The 22,517-nt window shown below is 47.1% G+C and overlaps 1 protein-coding gene across 2 annotated transcripts; it reads left to right on the top strand.

The window, feature by feature from the left end:
* Positions 1–756: 756 nt before the first annotated feature.
* Positions 757–21,102, top strand: LOC143793541 (uncharacterized). Of its 2 annotated transcripts, none has more exons than XM_077280601.1 (9): positions 757–971; positions 8,646–8,792; positions 9,109–9,288; positions 10,272–10,395; positions 13,225–13,322; positions 13,401–13,479; positions 13,578–13,675; positions 13,798–13,915; positions 19,923–21,102. In XM_077280601.1, the coding sequence occupies exons 2-9, from the start codon at positions 8,703–8,705 to the stop codon at positions 21,044–21,046; spliced, it is 1,911 nt and encodes a 636-aa protein (XP_077136716.1). In that variant the 5' UTR covers positions 757–971; positions 8,646–8,702; the 3' UTR covers positions 21,047–21,102. The 2 variants fall into 2 exon arrangements, with proteins under 2 accessions (XP_077136716.1, XP_077136717.1); XM_077280602.1 differs by having other exon boundaries at positions 777–999; positions 19,923–21,096.
* The last annotated feature ends 1,415 nt before the right edge of the window (positions 21,103–22,517 follow it).

Below are 22,517 nucleotides of genomic sequence, written 5' to 3'. Positions count from 1 at the left end.
AATTGATGCCAGTTCTGATGCCCAGAAAACATTTGGGCCAGGCTGAAGGGACCTGGGTTTGATGCAGGGCATCACTGTCTGTGTATTTTAAGTGTCAGATCAGTGGCCCAAAGGCAATTAACCCCTTAAAAACATCAGTTACTTATTCAAATCTGTGAAAATGGGCGATTTGAGTACTTTGATGCCAGTTTTGATGCCCAGAACCCATTTGTGCCAGTCTGTATTGACATGCATTTCATGTGGGGCATCATTAGGTATGTTAATCAGGTGTTAAATCAGTGGCACAAAGGCATTTAACCCCTTCAATACCATACCTCAGTGCCCACTTTGATGCCCATTTTTGTGCCAGCCTTCTAAATTTTGTATCTGTTTTTAAGTGTATTCACAAAAGGACACATGACCGCATATTATTATATACTCAGAATGGTTTATTTTTATACAAAAACCTGAAAAAAACAGAAAATAAAAAATAGCCGAATAAGAAACTGCTGAATAAGAAACCAACTTCAGCATCGTCTACATTGTACTGTGCCGAGATTACTTATCTGTGCATCATGAATCGTGGTATGTGTTATAGGGGCCACTGAGACTCTTTCCCCCGGGGCCCCGAAATCCTGGAGCCGGCCCTGTATATATCTATGTACTGGCTGATAACAGCGAGCAAAAGAGCTGCACACTGCAAGGCGACCTACTAATCACATGACAGAGAGGTCACCACATGTTCTTCATCCCATCACACTACTGAGCTCCGCCCCTGATCACATGACCGTGACGTCACCACAGGTCCTTCAGATCATTCACCGCAACAGATTCGTCCTGGAAAAGAGAAAATCTCATCTCCTAAATATCAACAAATATACAGAGAACTGCGCCCAGCAGAGGCCGAATGTACAGAGAGCGGGAGGCGGCTCAGTACTGAGCGTGTACCAGCACCTGAGTGACGGCAGCACCGAGGAGCGACAGAGACTCCGGTACAGGATCCATCAGTCACTGACGTCTGTACATGTGATCGGAGCCTTAGTTACAGGATCCATCGGTCGTGGTCGGTGACGTCTTGTAGATGTGATCGGAGCCTTAGTTACAGGATCCATCGGTCGTGGTCGGTGACGTCTTGTAGATGTGATCGGAGCCTTAGTTACAGGATCCATCGGTCGTGGTCGGTGACGTCTTGTAGATGTGATCGGAGCCTTAGTTACAGGATCCATCGGTCGTGGTCGGTGACGTCTTGTAGATGTGATCGGAGCCTTAGTTACAGGATCCATCGGTCGTGGTCGGTGACGTCTTGTAGATGTGATCGGGGCCTTAGTTACAGGATCCATCGGTCGTGGTCGGTGACGTCTTGTAGATGTGATCGGAGCCTTAGTTACAGGATCCATCGGTCGTGGTCGGTGACGTCTTGTAGATGTGATCGGAGCCTTAGTTACAGGATCCATCGGTCATGGTCGGTGACGTCTTGTAGATGTGATCGGAGCCTTAGTTACAGGATCCATCGGTCGTGGTCGGTGACGTCTTGTAGATGTGATCGGAGCCTTAGTTACAGGATCCAATGGTCGTGGTCGGTGACGTCTTGTAGATGTGATCGGAGCCTTAGTTACAGGATCCATCGGTCGTGGTCAGTGATGTCTTGTAGATGTGATCGGAGCCTTAGTTACAGGATCCATCGGTCGTGATCGGTGATGTCTTGTAGATGTGATCGGAGCCTTAGTTACAGGATCCATCTGTCGTGATCGGTGATGTCTTGTAGATGTGATCGGAGCCTTAGTTACAGGATCCATCGGTCGTGGTCGGTGACGTCTTGTAGATGTGATCGGAGCCTCAGTTACAGGATCCATCGGTCGTGGTCGGTGACGTCTTGTAGATATGATCGGAGCCTTAGTTACAGGATCCATCAGTCACTGACGTCTTGTAGATGTGATCGGAGCCTTAGTTACAGGATCCATCGGTCGTGGTCGGTGACCTCTTGTAGATATGATCGGAGCCTTAGTTACAGGATCCGTCGGTCGTGGTCGGTGACGTCTTGTAGATGTGATCGGAGCCTTAGTTACAGGATCCATCGGTCGTGGTCGGTGACGTCTTGTAGATGTGAACGGAGCCTTAGTTACAGGATCCATAGGTCATGGTCGGTGACGTCTTGTAGATGTGATCGGGGCCTTAGTTACAGGATCCATCAGTCACTGACGTCTTGTAGATGTGATCGGAGCCTTAGTTACAGGATCCATCGGTCGTGATCGGTGATGTCTTGTAGATGTGATCGGAGCCTTAGTTACAGGATCCATCAGTCACTGACGTCTTGTAGATGTGATCGGAGCCTTAGTTACAGGATCCATCGGTCGTGGTCGGTGACGTCTTGTAGATGTGATCGGAGCCTCAGTTACAGGATCCATAGGTCGTGGTTGGTGACGTCTTGTAGATGTGATCGGAGCCTTAGTTACAGGATCCATTGGTCGTGGTCGGTGACGTCTTGTAGATGTGATCGGAGCCTTAGTTACAGGATCCATCGGTCGTGGTCGGTGACGTCTTGTAGATGTGATCGGAGCCTTAGTTACAGGATCCATCGGTCGTGGTCGGTGACGTCTTGTAGATGTGATCGGAGCCTCAGTTACAGGATCCATCGGTCGTGGTCGGTGACGTCTTGTAGATGTGATCGGAGCCTCAGTTACAGGATCCATCGGTCGTGGTCGGTGACGTCTTGTAGATGTGATCGGAGCCTTAGTTACAGGATCCATCGGTTGTGGTCGGTGACGTCCTGTAGATGTGATCGGAGCCTTAGTTACAGGATCCATCGGTCGTGGTCGGTGACGTCTTGTAGATGTGATCGGAGCCTTAGTTACAGGATCCATCGGTCGTGGTCGGTGACGTCTTGTAGATGTGATCGGAGCCTTAGTTACAGGATCCATCAGTCACTGACATCTTGTAGATGTGATCGGAGCCTTAGTTACAGGATCCATCGGTCGTGGTCGGTGACGTCTTGTAGATGTGATCGGAGCCTTAGTTACAGGATCCATCAGTCACTGACGTCTTGTAGATGTGATCGGAGCCTTAGTTACAGGATCCATCGGTCGTGGTCGGTGACGTCTTGTAGATGTGATCGGAGCCTTAGCTACAGGATCCATCAGTCACTGACGTCTTGTAGATGTGATCGGAGCCTTAGTTACAGGATCCATCGGTCGTGGTCAGTGACGTCTTGTAGATGTGATCGGAGCCTTAGTTACAGGATCCATCGGTCGTGGTCAGTGACGTCTTGTAGATGTGATCGGAGCCTTAGTTACAGGATCCATCGGTCGTGGTCGGTGACGTCTTGTAGATGTGATCGGAGCCTTAGTTACAGGATCCATCGGTCGTGGTCAGTGACGTCTTGTAGATGTGATCGGAGCCTTAGTTACAGGATCCATCGGTCGTGGTCGGTGACGTCTTGTAGATGTGATCGGAGCCTTAGTTACAGGATCCATCGTTCGTGGTTAGTGACGTCTTGTAGATGTGATCGGAATCTTAGTTACAGGATCCATCGGTCGTAGTCGGTGACGTCTTGTAGATGTGATCGGAGCCTTAGTTACAGGATCCATCGGTCGTGGTCGGTGACGTCTTGTAGATGTGATCGGAGCCTTAGTTACAGGATCCATCGTTCGTGGTTAGTGACGTCTTGTAGATGTGATCGGAATCTTAGTTACAGGATCCATCGGTCGTAGTCGGTGACGTCTTGTAGATGTGATCGGAGCCTTAGTTACAGGATCCATCGGTCGTGGTCAGTGACGTCTTGTAGATGTGATCGGAGCCTTAGTTACAGGATCCATCGGTCGTGGTCGGTGACGTCTTGTAGATGTGATCGGAGCCTTAGTTACAGGATCCATCGGTCGTGGTCGGTGACGTCTTGTAGATGTGATCGGAGCCTTAGTTACAGGATCCATCGGTCGTGGTCGGTGACATCCTGTAGATGTGATCGGAGCCTTAGTTACAGGATCCATCGGTCGTGGTCGGTGACGTCTTGTAGATGTGATCGGAGCCTTAGTTACAGGATCCATCGGTCGTGATCGGTGATGTCTTGTAGATGTGATCGGAGCCTTAGTTACAGGATCCATCAGTCACTGACGTCTTGTAGATGTGATCGGAGCCTTAGTTACAGGATCCATCGGTCGTGATCGGTGATGTCTTGTAGATGTGATCGGAGCCTTAGTTACAGGATCCATCAGTCACTGACGTCTTGTAGATGTGATCGGAGCCTTAGTTACAGGATCCATCGGTCGTGGTCGGTGACGTCTTGTGGATGTGATCGGAGCCTCAGTTACAGGATCCATAGGTCGTGGTCGGTGACGTCTTGTAGATGTGATCGGAGCCTTAGTTACAGGATCCATTGGTCGTGGTCGGTGACGTCTTGTAGATGTGATCGTAGCCTTAGTTACAGGATCCATCGGTCGTGGTCGGTGACGTCTTGTAGATGTGATCGGAGCCTTAGTTACAGGATCCATCGGTCGTGGTCGGTGACGTCTTGTAGATGTGATCGGAGCCTCAGTTACAGGATCCATCGGTCGTGGTCGGTGACGTCTTGTAGATGTGATCGGAGCCTCAGTTACAGGATCCATCGGTCGTGGTCGGTGACGTCTTGTAGATGTGATCGGAGCCTTAGTTACAGGATCCATCGGTTGTGGTCGGTGACGTCCTGTAGATGTGATCGGAGCCTTAGTTACAGGATCCATCGGTCGTGGTCGGTGACGTCTTGTAGATGTGATCGGAGCCTTAGTTACAGGATCCATCGGTCGTGGTCGGTGACGTCTTGTAGATGTGATCGGAGCCTTAGTTACAGGATCCATCGGTCGTGGTCGGTGACGTCTTGTAGATGTGATCGGAGCCTTAGTTACAGGATCCATCGGTCGTGGTCGGTGGCGTCTTGTAGATGTGATCGGAGCCTTAGTTACAGGATCCATCGGTCGTGGTCGGTGACGTCTTGTAGATGTGATCGGAGCCTTAGTTACAGGATCCATCGGTCGTGGTCGGTGACGTCTTGTAGATGTGATCGGAGCCTTAGTTACAGGATCCATCGGTCGTGGTCAGTGACGTCTTGTAGATGTGATCGGAGCCTTAGTTACAGGATCCATCGGTCGTGGTCAGTGACGTCTTGTAGATGTGATCGGAGCCTTAGTTACAGGATCCATCGGTCGTGGTCGGTGACGTCTTGTAGATGTGATCGGAGCCTTAGTTACAGGATCCATCAGTCGTGGTCGGTGACGTCTTGTAGATGTGATCGGAGCCTTAGTTACAGGATCCATCGGTCGTGGTCGGTGACGTCTTGTAGATGTGATCGGAGCCTTAGTTACAGGATCCATCGGTCGTGGTCGGTGACGTCTTGTAGATGTGATCGGAGCCTTAGTTACAGGATCCATCGGTCGTGGTCGGTGACGTCTTGTAGATGTGATCGGAGCCTTAGGGTACTGTCACACAGTGGCACTTTGGTCGCTACGACGGTACGATCCGTGACGTTCCAGCGATATCCATACGATATCGCTCTGTCTGACACGCAGCAGCGATAAGGGACCCTGCTGAGAATCGTACGTCGTAGCAGATCGTTTGGAACTTTCTTTCGTCGCTGGATCTCCCGCTGTCATCGCTGGATCGTTGTGTGTGACATCGATCCAGCGATGCGTTCGCTTGTAACCAGGGTAAACATTGGGTTACTAAGCGCAGGGCCGCGCTTAGTAACCCGATGTTTACCGTGGTTACCAGCATAAAAGTAAAAAAAAACAAACCGTACATACTCACATTCCGGTGTCCTTCGGGTCCCTTGCCGTCTGCTTCCCGCTCTGACTGACTGCCGGCCGGAAAGTAAGAGCAGAGCGCAGCGGTGACGTCGCCGCTGTGATCTGCTTTCACTTTACGGCGGCACTCAGTCAGAGCGGGAAGCAGACTGCGAGGAACCTGGCGGACACCGGAATGTGAGTAAGTACTGTTTGGTTTTTTTTACTTTTACGCTGGTAACCAGGGTAAACATCGGGTTACTAAGCGCGGCCCTGCGCTTAGTAACCCGATGTTTACCCTGGTTACCCGGGACCTCGGCATCGTTGGTCGCTGGAAAGCGGTCTGTGTGACAGCTCCGCAGCGACCAAACAACGACTTTCCAACGATCACGGCCAGGTCGTATCGCTGGTCGTGATCGTTGGAAAGTTGCAGAGTGTGACAGTACCCTTAGTTACAGGATCCATCGGTCGTGGTCGGTGACGTCTTGTAGATGTGATTGGAGCCTTAGTTACAGGATCCATCAGTCACTGACGTCTTGTAGATGTGATTGGAGCCTTAGGTACAGGATCCACCGGTCGTGGTCGGTGACGTCTTGTAGATGTGATCGGAGCCTTAGTTACAGGATCCATCGGTCGATGACGTCTTGTAGATGTGATCAGAGCCTTAGTTACAGGATCCATCGGTCGGTGACGTCTTGTAGATGTGATCGGAGCCTTAGTTACAGGATCCATCGGTCGGTGACGTCTTGTAGATGTGATCGGAGCCTTAGATACAGGACCCATCGGTCGTGGTCGGTGACATCTTGTAGATGTGATCGGAGCCTTAGATACAGGACCCATCGGTCGTTGTCAGTGACGTCTTGTAGATGTGATCGCAGCCTTAGTTACAGGATCCATCGGTTGTGCTCGGTGACGTCTTGTAGATGTGATCCAAGCCTTAGTTACAGGATCCATCGGTCTTGGTTGGTGACGTCTTGTAGATGTGATCGCAGCCTTAGTTACAGGATCCATCGGTCGTCATCGTTGACGTCTTGTAGATGTGATCGGAGCCTTAGTTACAGGATCCATCGGTCGTGGTCAGTGACATCTTGTAGATGTGATCGCAGCCTTAGTTACAGGATCCATCGGTCGTGGTCAGTGACATCTTGTAGATGTGATCGGAGCCTTAGTTACAGGATCCGTCGGTCGTGGTCGGTGACGTCTTGTACATATGATCGGAGCCTTAGTTACAGGATCCATCGGTCGCGGTCGGTGTCGTCTTGTAGATGTGATCGAAGCCTTAGTTACAGGATCCATCGGTCGTGGTCGGTGATGTCTTGTAGATGTGATCGGAGCCTTAGTTACAGGATCCATCGGTTGTGGTCGGTGACGTCTTGTAGATGTGATCGGAGCCTTAGTTACAGGACCCATCGGTTGTGGTCGGTGACGTCTTGTAGATGTGATCGGAGCCTTAGTTACAGGATCCATCGGTCGTGGTCGGTGACGTCTTGTAGATGTGATCGGAGCCTTAGTTACAGGATCCATCGGTCGTGGTCGGTGACGTCTTGTAGATGTGATCGGAGCCTTAGTTACAGGACCCATCGGTTGTGGTCGGTGACGTCTTGTAGATGTGATCGGAGCCTTAGTTACAGGATCCATCGGTCGTGGTCGGTGACGTCTTGTAGATGTGATCGGAGCCTTAGTTACAGGATCCATTGGTCGTGGTCGGTGACATCTTGTAGATGTGATCGGAGCCTTAGTTACAGGATCCATTGGTCGGTGACGTCTTGCAGATGTGATCAGAGCCTTAGTTACAGGATCCATCGGTCGTGGTCGGTGACGTCTTGTAGATGTGATCGGAGCCTTAGTTACAGGATCCATCGGTCGTGGTTGGTGACGTCTTGTAGATGTGATCGGTGCCTTAGTTACAGGATCCATCGGTCATTGTCGGTGACTTCTTGTAGATGTGATCGGAGCCTTAGTTACTGGATCCATCGGTCGTGGTCGGTGACATCTTGTAGATGTGATTGGAGCCTTAGTTACAGGATCCATCGGTCGTGGTCGGTGACGTCTTGTAGATGTGATAGGAGCCTTAGTTACAGGACCCATCGGTCGTTGTCGGTGACGTCTTGTAGATGTGATCGCAGCCTTAGTTACAGGATCCATCGGTCGTGTTCGGTGACGTCTTGTAGATGTGATCGCAGCCTTAGTTACAGGATCCATTGGTCGTGGTCGGTGACGTCTTGTAGATGTGATCGGAGCCTTAGTTACAGGATCCATCGGTCGTTGTCGGTGACGTCTTGTAGATATGATCGCAGCCTTAGTTACAGGATCCATCGGTCGTGGTCGGTGACGTCTTGTAGATGTGATTGGAGCCTTAGTTACAGGATCCATCGGTCGTGGTTGGTGACGTCTTGTAGATGTGATCGGAGCCTTAGTTACAGGATCCATTGGTCGTGGTCGGTGACGTCTTGTAGATATGATCGCAGCCTTAGTTACAGGATCCATCGGTCGTGGTTGGTGACGTCTTGTAGATGTGATCGGAGCCTTAGTTACAGGATCCATTGGTCGTGGTCGGTGACGTCTTGTAGATATGATCGCAGCCTTAGTTACAGGATCCATCGGTCGTGGTCGGTGACGTCTTGTAGATGTGATTGGAGCCTTAGTTACAGGATCCATCGGTCGTGGTTGGTGACGTCTTGTAGATGTGATGAGGACTTTAATTACATTGTCATATTCACTTCAGAATGAGTGATAGAAATCAAGAATCCTTTGCTGCAGACGTCCTCCTTTTTGGTAACTTTATTAGTCCAGAAGAATCAGTGCGTTTTGGCCTCACAATGCCTTTATCAAGCCATAGAAATAGAGATACAGTATATGCATTCTGGATCTCACATTATATCGTCCCCTATGTTTTTTTCCTTCTCCTGCATCATGAAGACGCCGGCAGGACGAGATCCCTCCAGCTGATCCAGTGCTCATCCCTCCTCCTCCTGAATGACCCCGAGGATGGACGAGGACAGGGATGAGACCACCAGAAGATTATTCCGCTTCGCCCTGGAGATCATCTCCCTGCTGAGCGGAGAGGTAACTCCTCTACATTTCTATCAGCTTTATTGTGTTCTGTGACAAGTCCGACATCGGAGGAGGAAATCCAGAATAGAGAGAAGGATTCTTTCCTGTAAGAGCAGTGATTGTGTGGAGCTCTCTGCCCGGAGGAGTTGTCATGGGGATTCCCTATAAGAGCTGTAGAGGGGCCGGGATGTCTGTGCGGAGGGGAATAATATTCCCGGTTATGGCCCCAGATTACTGGAGTCGGTTATTGATCCCGGGATTTCTACTGATTGTCAGATCTGGAGTCGGGAAGGAATTCTTCTCCCTAAGTGTCTCTCTCCATACACAGGATTACACAATAGTGAGGAAGACACCGGGGGACGGTGTGACTCCCATCATCCATCTCCAGGAGTCAGGAGGGCGGAGCCCGGTCCCCATCACAGAGCCTCCCCCACACTCCCTGCTACATGAGAGGAACAAGAAGATCCTGGAGCTCAGCAACAAGATGATTGAGCTGCTGAGCGGAGAGGTGACTGCTGGGACATTATACAGGACTGGAGGATTCTGGGTGATGAGCGGAGAGGTGACTGCTGGGACATTATACAGGACGGCACTGGAGGATTCTGGGTGATGAGCAGAGAGGTGACTGCTGGGACATTATACAGCACTGGAGGATTCTGGGTGATGACCGGAGAGGTGACTGCTGGGACATTATACAGCACAGGGGGATTCTGGGTGATGAGCAGAGAGATGACTGCTGGGACATTATACAGCACTGGAGGATTCTGGGTGATGACCGGAGAGGTGACTGCTGGGACATTATATAGGACTGGAGGATTCTGGGTGATGAACGGAGAGGTGACTGCTGGGACATTATTCAGGACAGCACTGGAGGATTCTGGGTGTTGTGCGGAGAGGTGACTGCTGGGACATTATACAGGACAGCACTGGAGGATTCTGGGTGATAAGCAGAGAGGTGACTGCTGGGACATTATACAGGACAGCACTGGAGGATTCTGGGTGATGAGAGGAGAGTTGACTGCTGGGACATTATACAGGACGGCACTGGAGGATTCTGGGTGATGAGCGGAGGGAAGACTGCTGGGGCATTGTACAGGACGGCACTGAAGGATTCTGGGTGATGACAGGAGAGGTGACTGCTGGGACATTATGCAGGACAGCACTGGAGGATTCTGGGTGATGAGCGGAGAGGTGACTGCTGGGACATTATACAGGACGGCACTGGAGGATTCTGGGTGATGAGCGGAGAGGTGACTGCTGGGACATTATACAGGACGGCACTGGAGGATTCTGGGAGATGAGCGGACAGGTGACCTCTGGGACATTATACAGGACGGCACTGGAGGATTCTGGGTCAAGAGCGGAGAGGTGACTGCTGGGACATTATACAGGACGCCACTGGAGGATTCTGGGAGTTGAGCGGAGAGGTGACTGCTGGGACATTATACAGCACTGGAGGATTCTGGGTGATGACGGTGTTGCTGTTGTTAGGTTCCTATAAGGTGTCAGGACGTTGCTGTCTATCTCTCCATGGAGGAGTGGGAGTATCTAGAAGGACACCAGGATCGGTACCAGGACGTGATGATGGAGGAGCTCCGGCCTCTTACACCACGAGGTGAGCTGCGAGATGCCTTGTTGGACTATTAACCTTTAGATATGGGGTTAACCTGCAGGTAGTAGTGTTTAGAACTTGCCCAGTGCCTGTACTGAGAGCCCCGCTGCCAGGAGGAAATTATCTTTGTTTCCCCAGCAGTTTTTGGCTTCCAGCCATAGAGGTGGCGTAGACGCGGCATCATTGGGCCTCGAGTATAGTGAGCAGCAGGTGAATCCGACACTGACTGACGCTAATTCTGAGCTGGCTGTCAGTCAGTACCGAGGCCATGGTAACATCCGCCGGTCTCTATACACTGAGCGGTGACTGTAGCTGCTTCGGCCGAAATTATAGGATTGGAAGTCGAACGCTGCTGAGTGGGACTAAAGTTAATTTCCTTTGAGTGCTGACACCGGGCAGGTTCAATATGTTATTATTCCCATAGTCCCATGTATAGCAATAGCTAGAGTCACTCCATCATTATATCAAACCATATTCTAACGTGGTGGGAGCCACAAAAGAAGCGAAGTGAAAAGAAGATGTGAATAAAACCAAATATTTATTTTGAAAAGTTTCTAAAAGAATTTTTTTTAAATATAACAATTATAAAATACAGACAATGGGTGAACGGAAACCTCCAAATACCGGGGGAAACTTGTAGGGCACAATCCCAAAACAATCCAGTGAGCTAGAATAATGCAATACAGATCTTATGTGTCATTAATGCCATAAAGCTCAGAGAAGTGCACCCAGTGGTGTTCAGTGCATACAGGGCCGTCCCACCTTGCCAATGGGACTTCCGGAGCGGCGCGCCGTGACACGCAGTGGAACGCACTGCGGTCACGTATGTCGGCGCCTCCGGAAGTCAGAGGGGGCACACGGAACCTGCGCATGCACAATGGGCCCACAGACCAGGGAGATAGACCGCACGACACACGTGACCGCAGTGCGTTCCACTGCGTGTCATGGCGCACCGCTCCGGAAGTCCCATTGGCAAGGTGGGACGGCCCTGTATGCGCGCGCAGCCTCTGGGCTCACTGGACCTCCCCTTCCGTATCTCGCACCTCAGCACACATTATAAAAATGCTCCCAACACCCTCTAAAATCAGCCTCGCCCCTTGAGGAAGCTACTTGCGAAACGGTGCTTGTCGGGCGTAGGGGAACTTGGACAGCACTCCTACCTCAGCGCACAGATCCGGAATAACCACCAACTGCACGTGCAGGTAAATGATTCTCCTTTCTGGGCTTTATATATCCGCTTTTTGCAGAATCACAGTCAGGCAGTATAGTGCTTTCAGCACGCTCCCAGGCATCTTTTCACAAGTAACATTGCATTTCTGGGTACACTTGCCTCTGTATTGCTGTTGGTGGTGTATACAGCACTTTTTACAAGCATTGTTCTGTGCACTGAACACCACTGGGTGCACTTCTCTGAGCTTTATGGCATTAATGACACATAAGATCTGTATTGCATTATTCTAGCTCACTGGATTGTTTTGGGATTGTGCCCTACAAGTTTCCCCCGGTATTTGGAGGTTTCCGTTCACCCATTGTCTGTATTTTATAATTGTTATATTTAAAAAAAATTCTTTTAGAAACTTTTCAAAATAAATATTTGGTTTTATTCACATCTTCTTTTCACTTCGCTTCTTTTGTGGCTCCCACCACGTTAGAATATGGTTTGATCAATATGTTATTAACCTGCAAATTAACCCCTCACCTGCAGGTTCCCTTGGCATCTTCCATGCATGAACATAAGATATCAGGAAGAGGATAAAGAGCCTTATTACATGACATCAGAATGTCCGGGACGGGGGTCCTAGTCTCAAGGGCTCAATGACCGCAAAATGTCAGGGGGTCCGCTCTTCCTCTTCATGGGGTCTGAGCAGAACGATATAAGTGGGATGTTGACACAGGTGTTGGCCCCGCAGGGACATCGGGCCCCACAATGGTGATAATAATCAGTGTAAAGGGTTGTTTGTTCAGATGAATATGTGTTATGGGGCTTTTCTGTTGAATCTGACCAGACAATCTCTCCTCGGCTCCCCGTGTACATCAGTAAGCGCCCATGACCCCGATGCCTGCTCTCTAGTTGTCTTCTTATATTACACATTGATAGGCAGTAACCGCTGCGTACCGGGGGCTCCCCACAACACCGTCCTCCCGAGCGCTGTGACTTGTGAACCGTTACATGTGCACTTTCTTCCTTTAGAGACAAAGAACTTTCCGCGCGCTTGCTGCCTATTTTTGTGTTTATATTGAGGCAGATGTTGAGATTTTTTCTGTTTAAAGAAGAATAAAAACACAGAAACTCGTCTATTAATAGGAGGACGGCAGGTTCTCTCCTCTTAGTGATCCCAGAGGATCCTGTCCAGGAGGGAGGCCATGTCCTCATGGTGACGTCATGAGCCCTCAGAAAACAATCACTGGTAAATGGTAACCGTCCTTCCCCCAATCTCCATAACGGTGAATTAGGAGAAAAGAAACCACTGGATATAAATGTGGAGCTTTCTCCAGCTCTTCTGTGGTTCCATCCCTGGTGGAGAGGAAACTTGGAGAAGTTGTGTGTCTTAGTGCGGCTCCTCCATCAGACTGACGAGGGTCTTCTCTGTCCCTCTCCTCAGGGTCCTCATCCTCCGAGTGCAGAGCAGAGAGCATTAGGCTTTGGCCTCGCTGATTATCACTTCATACTTGGGGCCACAATGTGCTGGGAGCTCGGTACCGGTGGTGAGGACCACAACAATGTAATTTAGTCCCTGATACATAAACCTAGAATTACCGGTTCTGAGAGACGTGTCTCATATATAGACAGATACACGGCAGGTCATGTATTCAGTCTGTGTGTCTCCACAGATGGATCCAGGAGGAGAAATCCACCAGAGAGATGTCCCCGTCCTCTGTATTCCCTGGACTGTCCGGAGGAGAATCACAACATCCCGGAGGAACATCAGGTAGATGACACTGAAGCCCCCACAACATCTGACCATGAAGTGATGGGACCTGAGCTCATCTTACATTTTACTTTTTAGGGTGAAGATCTGATTGACATTAAGGTTGAGGTTATACATGGAGCACAAGAGGCGATCGCAATATGGGCCTGTCAGCAGGGTGAGGAGGGGAGACTGTCACGTCTGTTCTGTGGTCACCTACTACTACTCCCATCATCACATGACACAATCTATTCCATCACTGTGTGTCTCCTACAGATGGATTCATGAGGAGAAATCCACCAGAGAGATGTCCCCGTCCTCTGTATTCCCAGGACTGTCCGGAGGAGAATCACAACATCCCGGAGGATCATCAGGTAGACGGTGCTGAGCCCTGTACCGGATCTGTATATGGGGGGACATTTCTGATCGAGGTCATAGATGTCACAGATTTTAGTGGTTTCTTGGATTGTGCTGATTGTAACATCTGATATATCAGGAGGAAGATCCGACTAAGAATAAAGTGAAGGAAGAGACAGAAGAAGAAGCGATGACGAGGGGGGATCAGCCGTGTGTGAGTGACGGGAAAGAGGAGATTTCAGTAGAGGTTTCCACAGGTATGTAATAATGACTGGCGCGTGATAATGATGACCGGCGCATGATGAAGATGACCGGCACGTGATGATGATGATGACCTGCGCGTGTGATGATGATGATCGGTGTGTGATGATGATGACCGGCGTATGATGGTGATGATGACCGGAGTGTGACGATGATGATGATGATGACCGGTGTGTGATATTACGTGAAGTCTCCATTGCAGTGAAGCTTTATCTGCTGTCCACATCACAACAGAAGCGTCCGGTGATGGCGCGGCTGCTTCTGTAGAGTCCGGCGGTGCACTGATGAATAACGGGGCCGCCTTCACACCTCCTTAATGATTTAGGAAGCACAGATTAAGTTTTCCTTTACCTTTGTTAATATTCCTTCCATTCTTTCCATCCGTGTTTTTCTTCCACAAGTCCCGTGCTGCCATATAAATGACTGAGCTTATGATTCGGACGGAACCTCTGATGTAAGATTCCCTATAATAAGGCAGATAGAGACACTGTGGACGCTGCCTGTGGCTTTGATCCGGCGGTGTCCAGCATGTATAAAGGTGCGGTTTTGTGCATCTCTGAAAAGAAGGACACCGCTGAACAGAGGCCAGACCACGTCCAGAGTAATTCAGCTGCCTAATTATAGTGAATGCAACCCTCGGGGGTTTCATCTGGATCATGTATTTTGTAGATTTAGATGGAAACCCCAATGTAAGTGCTCAGCGTAGAGCGCAGGATAAATGTGACTCAATATGTTCTGTAAAATGTTCCCAATAAAAGCTTCATCTCAATTCACAAAAAAAAGCAAGTCACAACTCAGGTCCGTCATCTGTTAACTGAAATATAGGGGTCTTCCACATTGTTGACAACACAAAGAATCTGGAAAATTGACGTAGCTTCCACCAAAAGAAATGCATCAAAATCTGCACTCCTAAATCTAAATACCACCTCCTCCTGAGCCCCACAGTATGCCTAAACCACAGTTAGCATCCACATGTTTGGCATTTCTGTAACAAGGAGAGCTTACTTAATTTACGGGGTGTGTGTCTCCAAAAGCACAAGCTGGGCATAATGTACCGGCACTACAAGGTATTGGGCACTACCATATATGGGAATTGCAATGTACTGGGCACTGCAATGTACTGGCTGTACAATAAACGGTACTTTGCACTGCAACATGCTGGGCACTACTATGTACGGGCACCACAGCGCACTGGGCACTACAATGCACGGGCACTACAATGTATATTCACTACAATGGCATATTTGCATTTTCACTCATCAACATCCACTGCTGCTTGTTTCTGGAGAACACCCATGGAGTAAGGCTGTGTGCACACGTAGCAGATTTTTCGCGGTTTTTCGCGGTTTTTCTCTATAAAACCGCAAAAAAAGACGCTCACATTAAGCATCCTATTTAATAGAATGCAATCCGCATTTTTTGTGTACATGCTGCGTTGTTTTCCTGAGCGGAATCACATTCCGGAAAAAAATGCAGCATGTTCATTAAATTTGCGGAATCGCGGGGATTCCGCACACCTAGGAATGCATTGATCTGCTTACTTCCCGCAGGGGGCTATGCCAGCCATGCGGGAAGTAAGCAGATCATGTGCGGTTGGTACCGAGGGTGGAGGAGAAGAGACATATAATTGTTAAAAAAAAAAAAGAATTAAAATAAAAAATCATGATCTACTCACCTTCGATGGCCCCCGGAGTCTTCCCGCCTCTCAGCGGTGCACGTGGCCGCTTCCGTTCCTATAGATGGTGTGTGTGAAGGACCTGCGATGACGTCGCGATCACGTGACCGCGGCGTCATCGAAGGTCCTGCACACACACCATCTATAGGAACGGAAGCTGCTGAGGAGATCGGCTGTTTGCGGAAGGTGAGGATAACGATTTTTTTATTTTTTTATTATTTTTAGCATACTATCTTTTACTATTGATGCGGTATAGGCTGCATCAATAGTAAAAAGTTGTCAATCAGTTTTCCATGCGATGCTACAGATCGCTTGGAAAACGCTAGCATTCTGCAAGCTAATTATGCTTGCAAAACGCTAGTTTTCTGTGGGAATATGCATGCCAATTCCGCATGCGATATACCCGCGGCAGGAGTTGAAGAATTGCCGCGGAAATTTCCGCGGCAATTCTGCAACGTGTGCACTTAGCCTAAAATACATCACTGATCCAGTAGGTAAATTTCCAAAGAGGTGTAATTTCCAAAATAATGGTGATTTGAGGTGGGAGTTCTGCTCTTCTTGCCCTAAGGGTATGTGTCCACGTTCAGGATTGCATCAGGATTTGGTCAGTATTTTTCATCAGTATTTGTAGCCAAAACCAGGAGTGGGTGATAAATACAGAAGTGGTGCAGATGTTTCTATTATACTTTTCCTCTAATTGTTCCACTCCTGGTTTTGGCTACAAATACTGATGGAAAATCCTGAGCAAATCCTGATGCAATCCTGAACGTGGACACATACCGTAAGGGGTTTTGTATATGGAGTCCACAAACTATTTTACGAAAATTAGTTCACTAAAGGTATGTGTCCACGTTCAGGATTGCCTCAGGATTTGGTCAGGATTTTATGCAGGTAAAATCCTGACCAAATCTGCACCTGAGGTCACTGGCAGGTCACCTGCATTGTCCTTGCGTTGTTTCAGCAATGCAAGGACATGCTGCGTTCTTAAAAGACACACCGCATGTGAGTTTTCGTGGGTCTGCCGCATGCGTCTTTTACAGCATAGTGGAGACGGGATTTTATGAAATCCCCTCCACTATGCTGTAACATCTGGACGCTGCGTTTTTGACGCTGCGGCTTAACGCAGTGTCAAAAACGCAGCGTTTCCTTGAACGTGGACACATACCCTTAGAGTCAAATAGAGCTCCTTTCCTCCCAAGCCTCACGGTGTGGATACGCAGTACTACACAGCGTCATATGGAATATTTCCACATTCAGCAGAAATTGTGTAACAAATTATGTGGTAATTTTTACCCATTTTCCCTTCTGAAAATTTAAAATCTGCAGCTAAATCAACATTATAGTGGTAAAATGTAATTTTTTTTTCACCATTCAATGGTATAACATTTTGTGAAACACATATGGAGTCAGTATGCTCACTGCACCCCTAGATGATTCCTTTGTGAAAATGAAAGATTTGTGGCTAAAACGTCATTTTTAATTTTCACAGTCCAATGTTTTAAAATTGTCTGAAGGACTTGTGATTTCAAAATGCTTGCTGAACCTATAGATATTATTCCTTGAGGCGTCTAGTTTTCAAAATGGGGTCAGTTGTGGGGAGTTTCCACTGTTTAGGCACAGCAGGGGCTCTCTGCAAATGCGACATGGCGTCTGCTATCTATTTCAGCCAATTTTGCATTCAAAAGTCCTGGCGCTCCTTCCTTCCCATCTGAGCCATGCCATGCGTCCATATAGTAGTTTTCCCCCACATATAGGGTATCTGTGTACTCAGAAGAAATCGCACAACAAATTATATTATTCATTTTCTCCTTTTACCTTTGCGAAAATTACAAATTTTAAGCTAAAGCAACATTTTTGTGGAAAAATTAAAAAGTTAATTAGTTCCTTCCCCATTGCTTTAATTCCAGTGAAGCACCTGAAAGGTTAATAAACTTCTTGAATGTGGTTTTGAGCACCTTGAGGGGTGCAGTTTTTAGAATGGTGTCACTTTTGCGTATTTTCTGTCATATAGACCCCTCAAAGTCACTTCAAATGTGAAATTAGTTGGAAAAATGAGAAATTGCTGATAAACGTTTAACCCTTAGAACTTCCTAAAAAAAATGATGTTTCAAAAATGATTCTGATGTAAAATAGAAATGTGGGAAATGTTCTTTATTAACTATTTTTGGTTATTTAACTATATGGTTTAAGGGTATTAAAAAAACATCAAAATATGAAAACCACAAAATACTATTTTTTTTAAATAAAAGCAAATAATAGCAACCAAATTTTACCACTAACATGAAGTACAATATGTAATGAAAGAACAGTCCCAGAATCAGTGGGATCCAGTGAAGCCCCAGAGTTATTGCCACAAAGTGACAGTGGTCAGAATTGTAAAAATGAAACTTGGTCATTAACGTACAAAGTGTCTTGGTCCTAAGGAGTTGATGTGCCTTCAGAGCTATTGCAGTCTTCTAAGGTTTTCCATCGTGCCCTTCGGCATACTGAGGACATGATTGCGATGGCTGGAGCTTGGCTACTCACGGATGTAGGGCCACTTTTAGTAAATCTCATTTGCATATGGTACTGAAATATAAAAACTTCATTTTTAATTGCGTGGACACTTTTTTCTACACTAAGAGCACGATAGGAAGCTTGAGAGAATGAAATGGCACTGGTGGTATATTGAGGGGGTAAATCCTGATGGCAGAACTCTCTATTTGTTGTCTAATCTCTGCCACCCCTGACTTGAGCCAATGTCACCAGTTTACAAGTGTTGTTCACTTTATCGTCCTTGTGTTAATGTTTTGGCATGTAGTTGCACGTTCGGCGTCACCATCCAGCGCACCTGGGCAAGGGCTCTGGACATACAGGGGGGCCCACTGCCTAGAAGACAGCTGCTGGCAGTGCACTTTAATGGTGCACAAGTGCCGGCCCGGCCATCCCTGTCCTGTAGACAGGCCCACACTGTGCACAGTATCTGCTGATCTCACCTCACCACTGTGTCGGCAGCCGGGCTGCTTCTCTACTGGAGAATAGAGCGAAGAGTTCAGCAGGGGTCGGGCAAGAGGTCAGGGACAGGGCTGGATCCTGTGTCTTGTGTCAGTGGAGGCTCCGAGTCACTGTGTCATGATTTATTCCACCAGTTTGACCTTCCATTCAGCTCAGGTCGCGCTGTCAGTGGGGTCATTGGCTCCAGCATCACTCGATCTGCAGGAAAGTTCAGACTGCTGCAATAACTCACAATGAACCTCGGTCATCAGTGTACGGTCATCCTGCACTGACAGATACCGAGCGAATCCAAGAGGTGAGCGATCAACGATGGTGGATCTGAGTGCGTGGAAAAAGGGAACGTTATTACTGTAAGGTGTATTATTATTATTTTATACAGCAAAGAGCGCCATAATTATCATATTGAGCACAAAGCAGGTCATTTCCAAGGGGATACACAAAATCTTCATAGGGGGGGGAACAAAACACTATGACTGTGTGGAGGCATAGAGAGGGCAGTATAGCTGTGGTTATCTAGAAGGGGTGCAGGGTGTCAGTAAACTGGGGTGTGGAAATGAGAGATGAAATTAATGGACACCGATCCTGCTGAGTGGGGTCTCCCCTGAATTGGGGTACGCCTCATGGAATGCTTATAATAATCCATGCTCTGTGATAGTTAATCACTATGGCTCCCCTACCACAACCGACTGATCAGATCCCTGTGTGGTAGAATTATGGCAATAGTGCCCGCAGTATAAGTCTTGGCTGGTATTGACATGCATCGGTTACTTGTCATAAGTGATGGCTGCCTCTGGTGTTGGCAGATATCAAGTCGCTATCAGCCATTTCATCACTGTAATTAGTGCCTGTGACATGGATGAGTTCCCAGATTGCCGGTTTGTCAAGGTCTCTATTTAGTTTAGTAAGACTTGATGTGCCCAAATTTTTGTGTGAAATTCTGCAGAAATAAGATATGAATGTAATAAATTGTCATAGTGGTCAATCACAGAAAATATCACTGGTGATTCACTGGATTTATCAGTAAGTAATACACATATCTAAGGTATACGGAACCCCTGTCTACAACTGATATCTACCTCTATACGGTGCTAAGATTAGTTTATGGTGTTATCATTCTGTTTCCATGTGGCGTTATAATACCAATAAATCATGGTATGTGTTTAAGGTGCCCACTGAGACTCTTTCGCCCAGGGCCCACGAAAAGCTAAAGCCGGCTCTGTGTAGTTGTCTTCCTTATTACCGGTCCTTTCACTGAGCTCCATAGAATAAATGTAAAAATCCCTTTTGTGCTGTAGGGAAAAAATTCACATCCAATCCATCTTTCATCCTTACAGGAAATCCTTGTGAGAATAACGGATTATCACTAAACTGTAAAAAAGAAGATATCAGGAAGCACTCTAATGGAGAAAACCTCATTACCCTTCATGGGCCTCCTGGACTTCACAGCACTTCACTTTGTAATAATCCTCCTAATCATGAGGAACCCTCTCCTGAGCAATCTCGCATTGCTACCACAATTCCCTGTGACAAAGTGGATAGAATATTTCAATGTGACAAGCAATTTACTAAATACTCAGATTTTTTAACACAAAGAAAGCACAAAGGAGAAAAGCTATACTTCTGTTCAGAATGTGGGAAATGCTTTACCAATAAATCACAATTTGTTATACATGAGAGAATTCACACAGGAGAAAAGTCATATGCATGTTCAGAATGTGGTAAGTTCTTCACAGATAAAGCGAGTCTTTTTACACATCAGAGAATTCACACAGGAGAGGCTCAATATTCATGTTTAGAATGTGGGAAATGTTTTTTATATGAATACCAAGTTGCAATGCATGAGAGAATTCACACAGGAGAAAAGCCATTTTCATGTTCAGAATGTGTGAAGGCCTTCACAGATAAAGGGAGTCTTATTAAACATCAGAGAATTCACACAGGAGAGAAGCCATTTTCATGTTCAGAATGTGGGAAATGTTTTTTATATAAATCACAAGTTGCTATGCATGAGCGAATTCACACAGGAGAAAAGCCATTTTCATGTTCGGAATGTGGGAAGTCCTTCACATATAAAGGGTATCTTATTATACATCAGAGAATTCACACAGGGGAGAAGCCATATTCATGTTCACTATGTGGGAAGTCCTTCAGAGATAAAGGGAGTCTTAGTAGACATCACACCATTCATACTGGAGAGAAGCCATTTTCATGTTCAGAATGTGGGAAATGCTTTAGAGATAATTCAGTGCTTGTTAGACATCAAAGAACTCACATAGGGAAGAAACTGTTTTCATGTTTACAGTGTGGAACATGCTTTACAAAAAAATCAAGTCTTGTGAGTCATAACAAAAGTCACACAGGCGAGAAGCCGTATTCATGTTCAGAATGTGAAAAATCTTTTATACATAAATCATATCTTGTAAAACATGAGAGAAGGCATGCAGGAAAGAAACTGTAATTATGTTCTCTGTGTTTTATAAATTGTAATAAACATTGCTCTGCATAAATGAATACACCCCCTTCGATAAGGAAGATTTTAAATAATATGTAACTGAACAGAAGAACAATTTAAAAAAACTGACCGTCACATCCAAACATAAACGAACTCTGAACAGGTGCTTACCTAGAGTCACCAACTCACATACAATCATACAAATAAAGCAGCACTCTGTGGCGCCACAGCATTCAAATAACAAATTGAATTGCATTACTGCACTAGAAATATGAAAAACTGAGAATGCTTAGTGCATAAATTGACCAATTCATGTGTACCTGGAAGCCACAATAAGGTGATTCTCATTTCCAGGACCTAACATAATGCTTTTCCTCTCGTAGAATATAGTCTTCATCTGTATGGTAACCTAATGTGAATCCTCTCTTGGACTGAAATCTATATCTCTGTGGAGGTGGTAGGGTCCTGCTGTGATTAAAAACACCTGAGGCTAAGAGGCGGAGTGCTCAGTCCACTTTGGACTCCCTATTCCCTAATGAATACAAATTTAAAAAACTGACCGTCACATCCAAACATAAACTACCATATATACTCGTGTATAAGCCGAGATTTTCAGCACAATTTTTTGTGCTGAAATCACCCCCCTTGGCTTATACACAAGTCAATTGTCCAGAACAGGGGAGCGGCTCAGGAGCCGTCAGCTGTGGCACAGTGACAGCTGCAGCCGCCGGCTAACAGAAGACATCATACCCTCCATTGCTTCATCTCCATCCCTGCAATCTATGTTATCCTGGCGCCAGCGGCTCTCCTCTCCTGTGCTGAGCTGTCACGTGGTACTGCTCATTAAGGTAATGAATATGGACGTGTCTCCAGTCCCATAGGCGTGCAGCTCATATTCATTATTATTATTTATTTATATAGCACCATTAATTCCATGGTGCTGCACATAAGGCTATGTTCACACGTTCAGGATTTCCATCCTTTTTTTTTCCTGACTGAAACTGCAGGTCTCTGCAGAAAACGCAGGTGCGTTTTTTGGTGCGTTTTTGGTGCGTTTTTTGGTGCGTTTTTTAGTGCGTTTTTTAGTGCGTTTTTTGATGCAGTTTTGTCTGCAGATTGTCTGTGTTTGACAGAAATAAAGTTTACTGCAGTGGGGGGAAAAAAAAAAATGATGTCATTTCCTTGTCCAACCCTTTTCTTCTTCCATCCTCCATTTTGGGACTAAACACCAAAATGAGTGGACGTGTTTTGAATGACAGCGCTCCGCGTTTTGCGCCGCATGCGTCACTGCAGCGCACGCATCCGGGCGCAGAGGACGCAGCAAGTTGCATTTTTGCTGCGTCCTAAATCAATCAAAAAAAGGACGCATGCGGCGCAAAACGCAGCGTTGTGCATGCGTTTTGCTGCGTTTTACTTTGCGTTGTGTGTTGCGGCGCCGACGCTGCGGCGCACAACGCAAATGTGAACATAGCCTAAG

The sequence above is a fragment of the Ranitomeya variabilis genome, chromosome 1 (assembly GCF_051348905.1).
Source record: "Ranitomeya variabilis isolate aRanVar5 chromosome 1, aRanVar5.hap1, whole genome shotgun sequence".
NCBI lineage: Eukaryota > Metazoa > Chordata > Amphibia > Anura > Dendrobatidae > Ranitomeya > Ranitomeya variabilis.
Note: the sequence above shows the minus strand (reverse complement) of the source record. Positions and strands in the feature narration are given on the sequence as shown.

Excerpts from the sequence above, each read along its gene's own strand:
- LOC143793541 (XM_077280601.1), top strand. The coding sequence starts at position 8,703 with ATGACCCCGAGGATGGACGAGGACAGGGATGAGACCACCAGAAGATTA. Across the intron at positions 13,480-13,577 it reads AATATGGGCCTGTCAGCAGG|ATGGATTCATGAGGAGAAAT; the intron begins GTGAGGAGGGGA and ends TGTCTCCTACAG. Across the intron at positions 13,676-13,797 it reads ACATCCCGGAGGATCATCAG|GAGGAAGATCCGACTAAGAA; the intron begins GTAGACGGTGCT and ends CTGATATATCAG.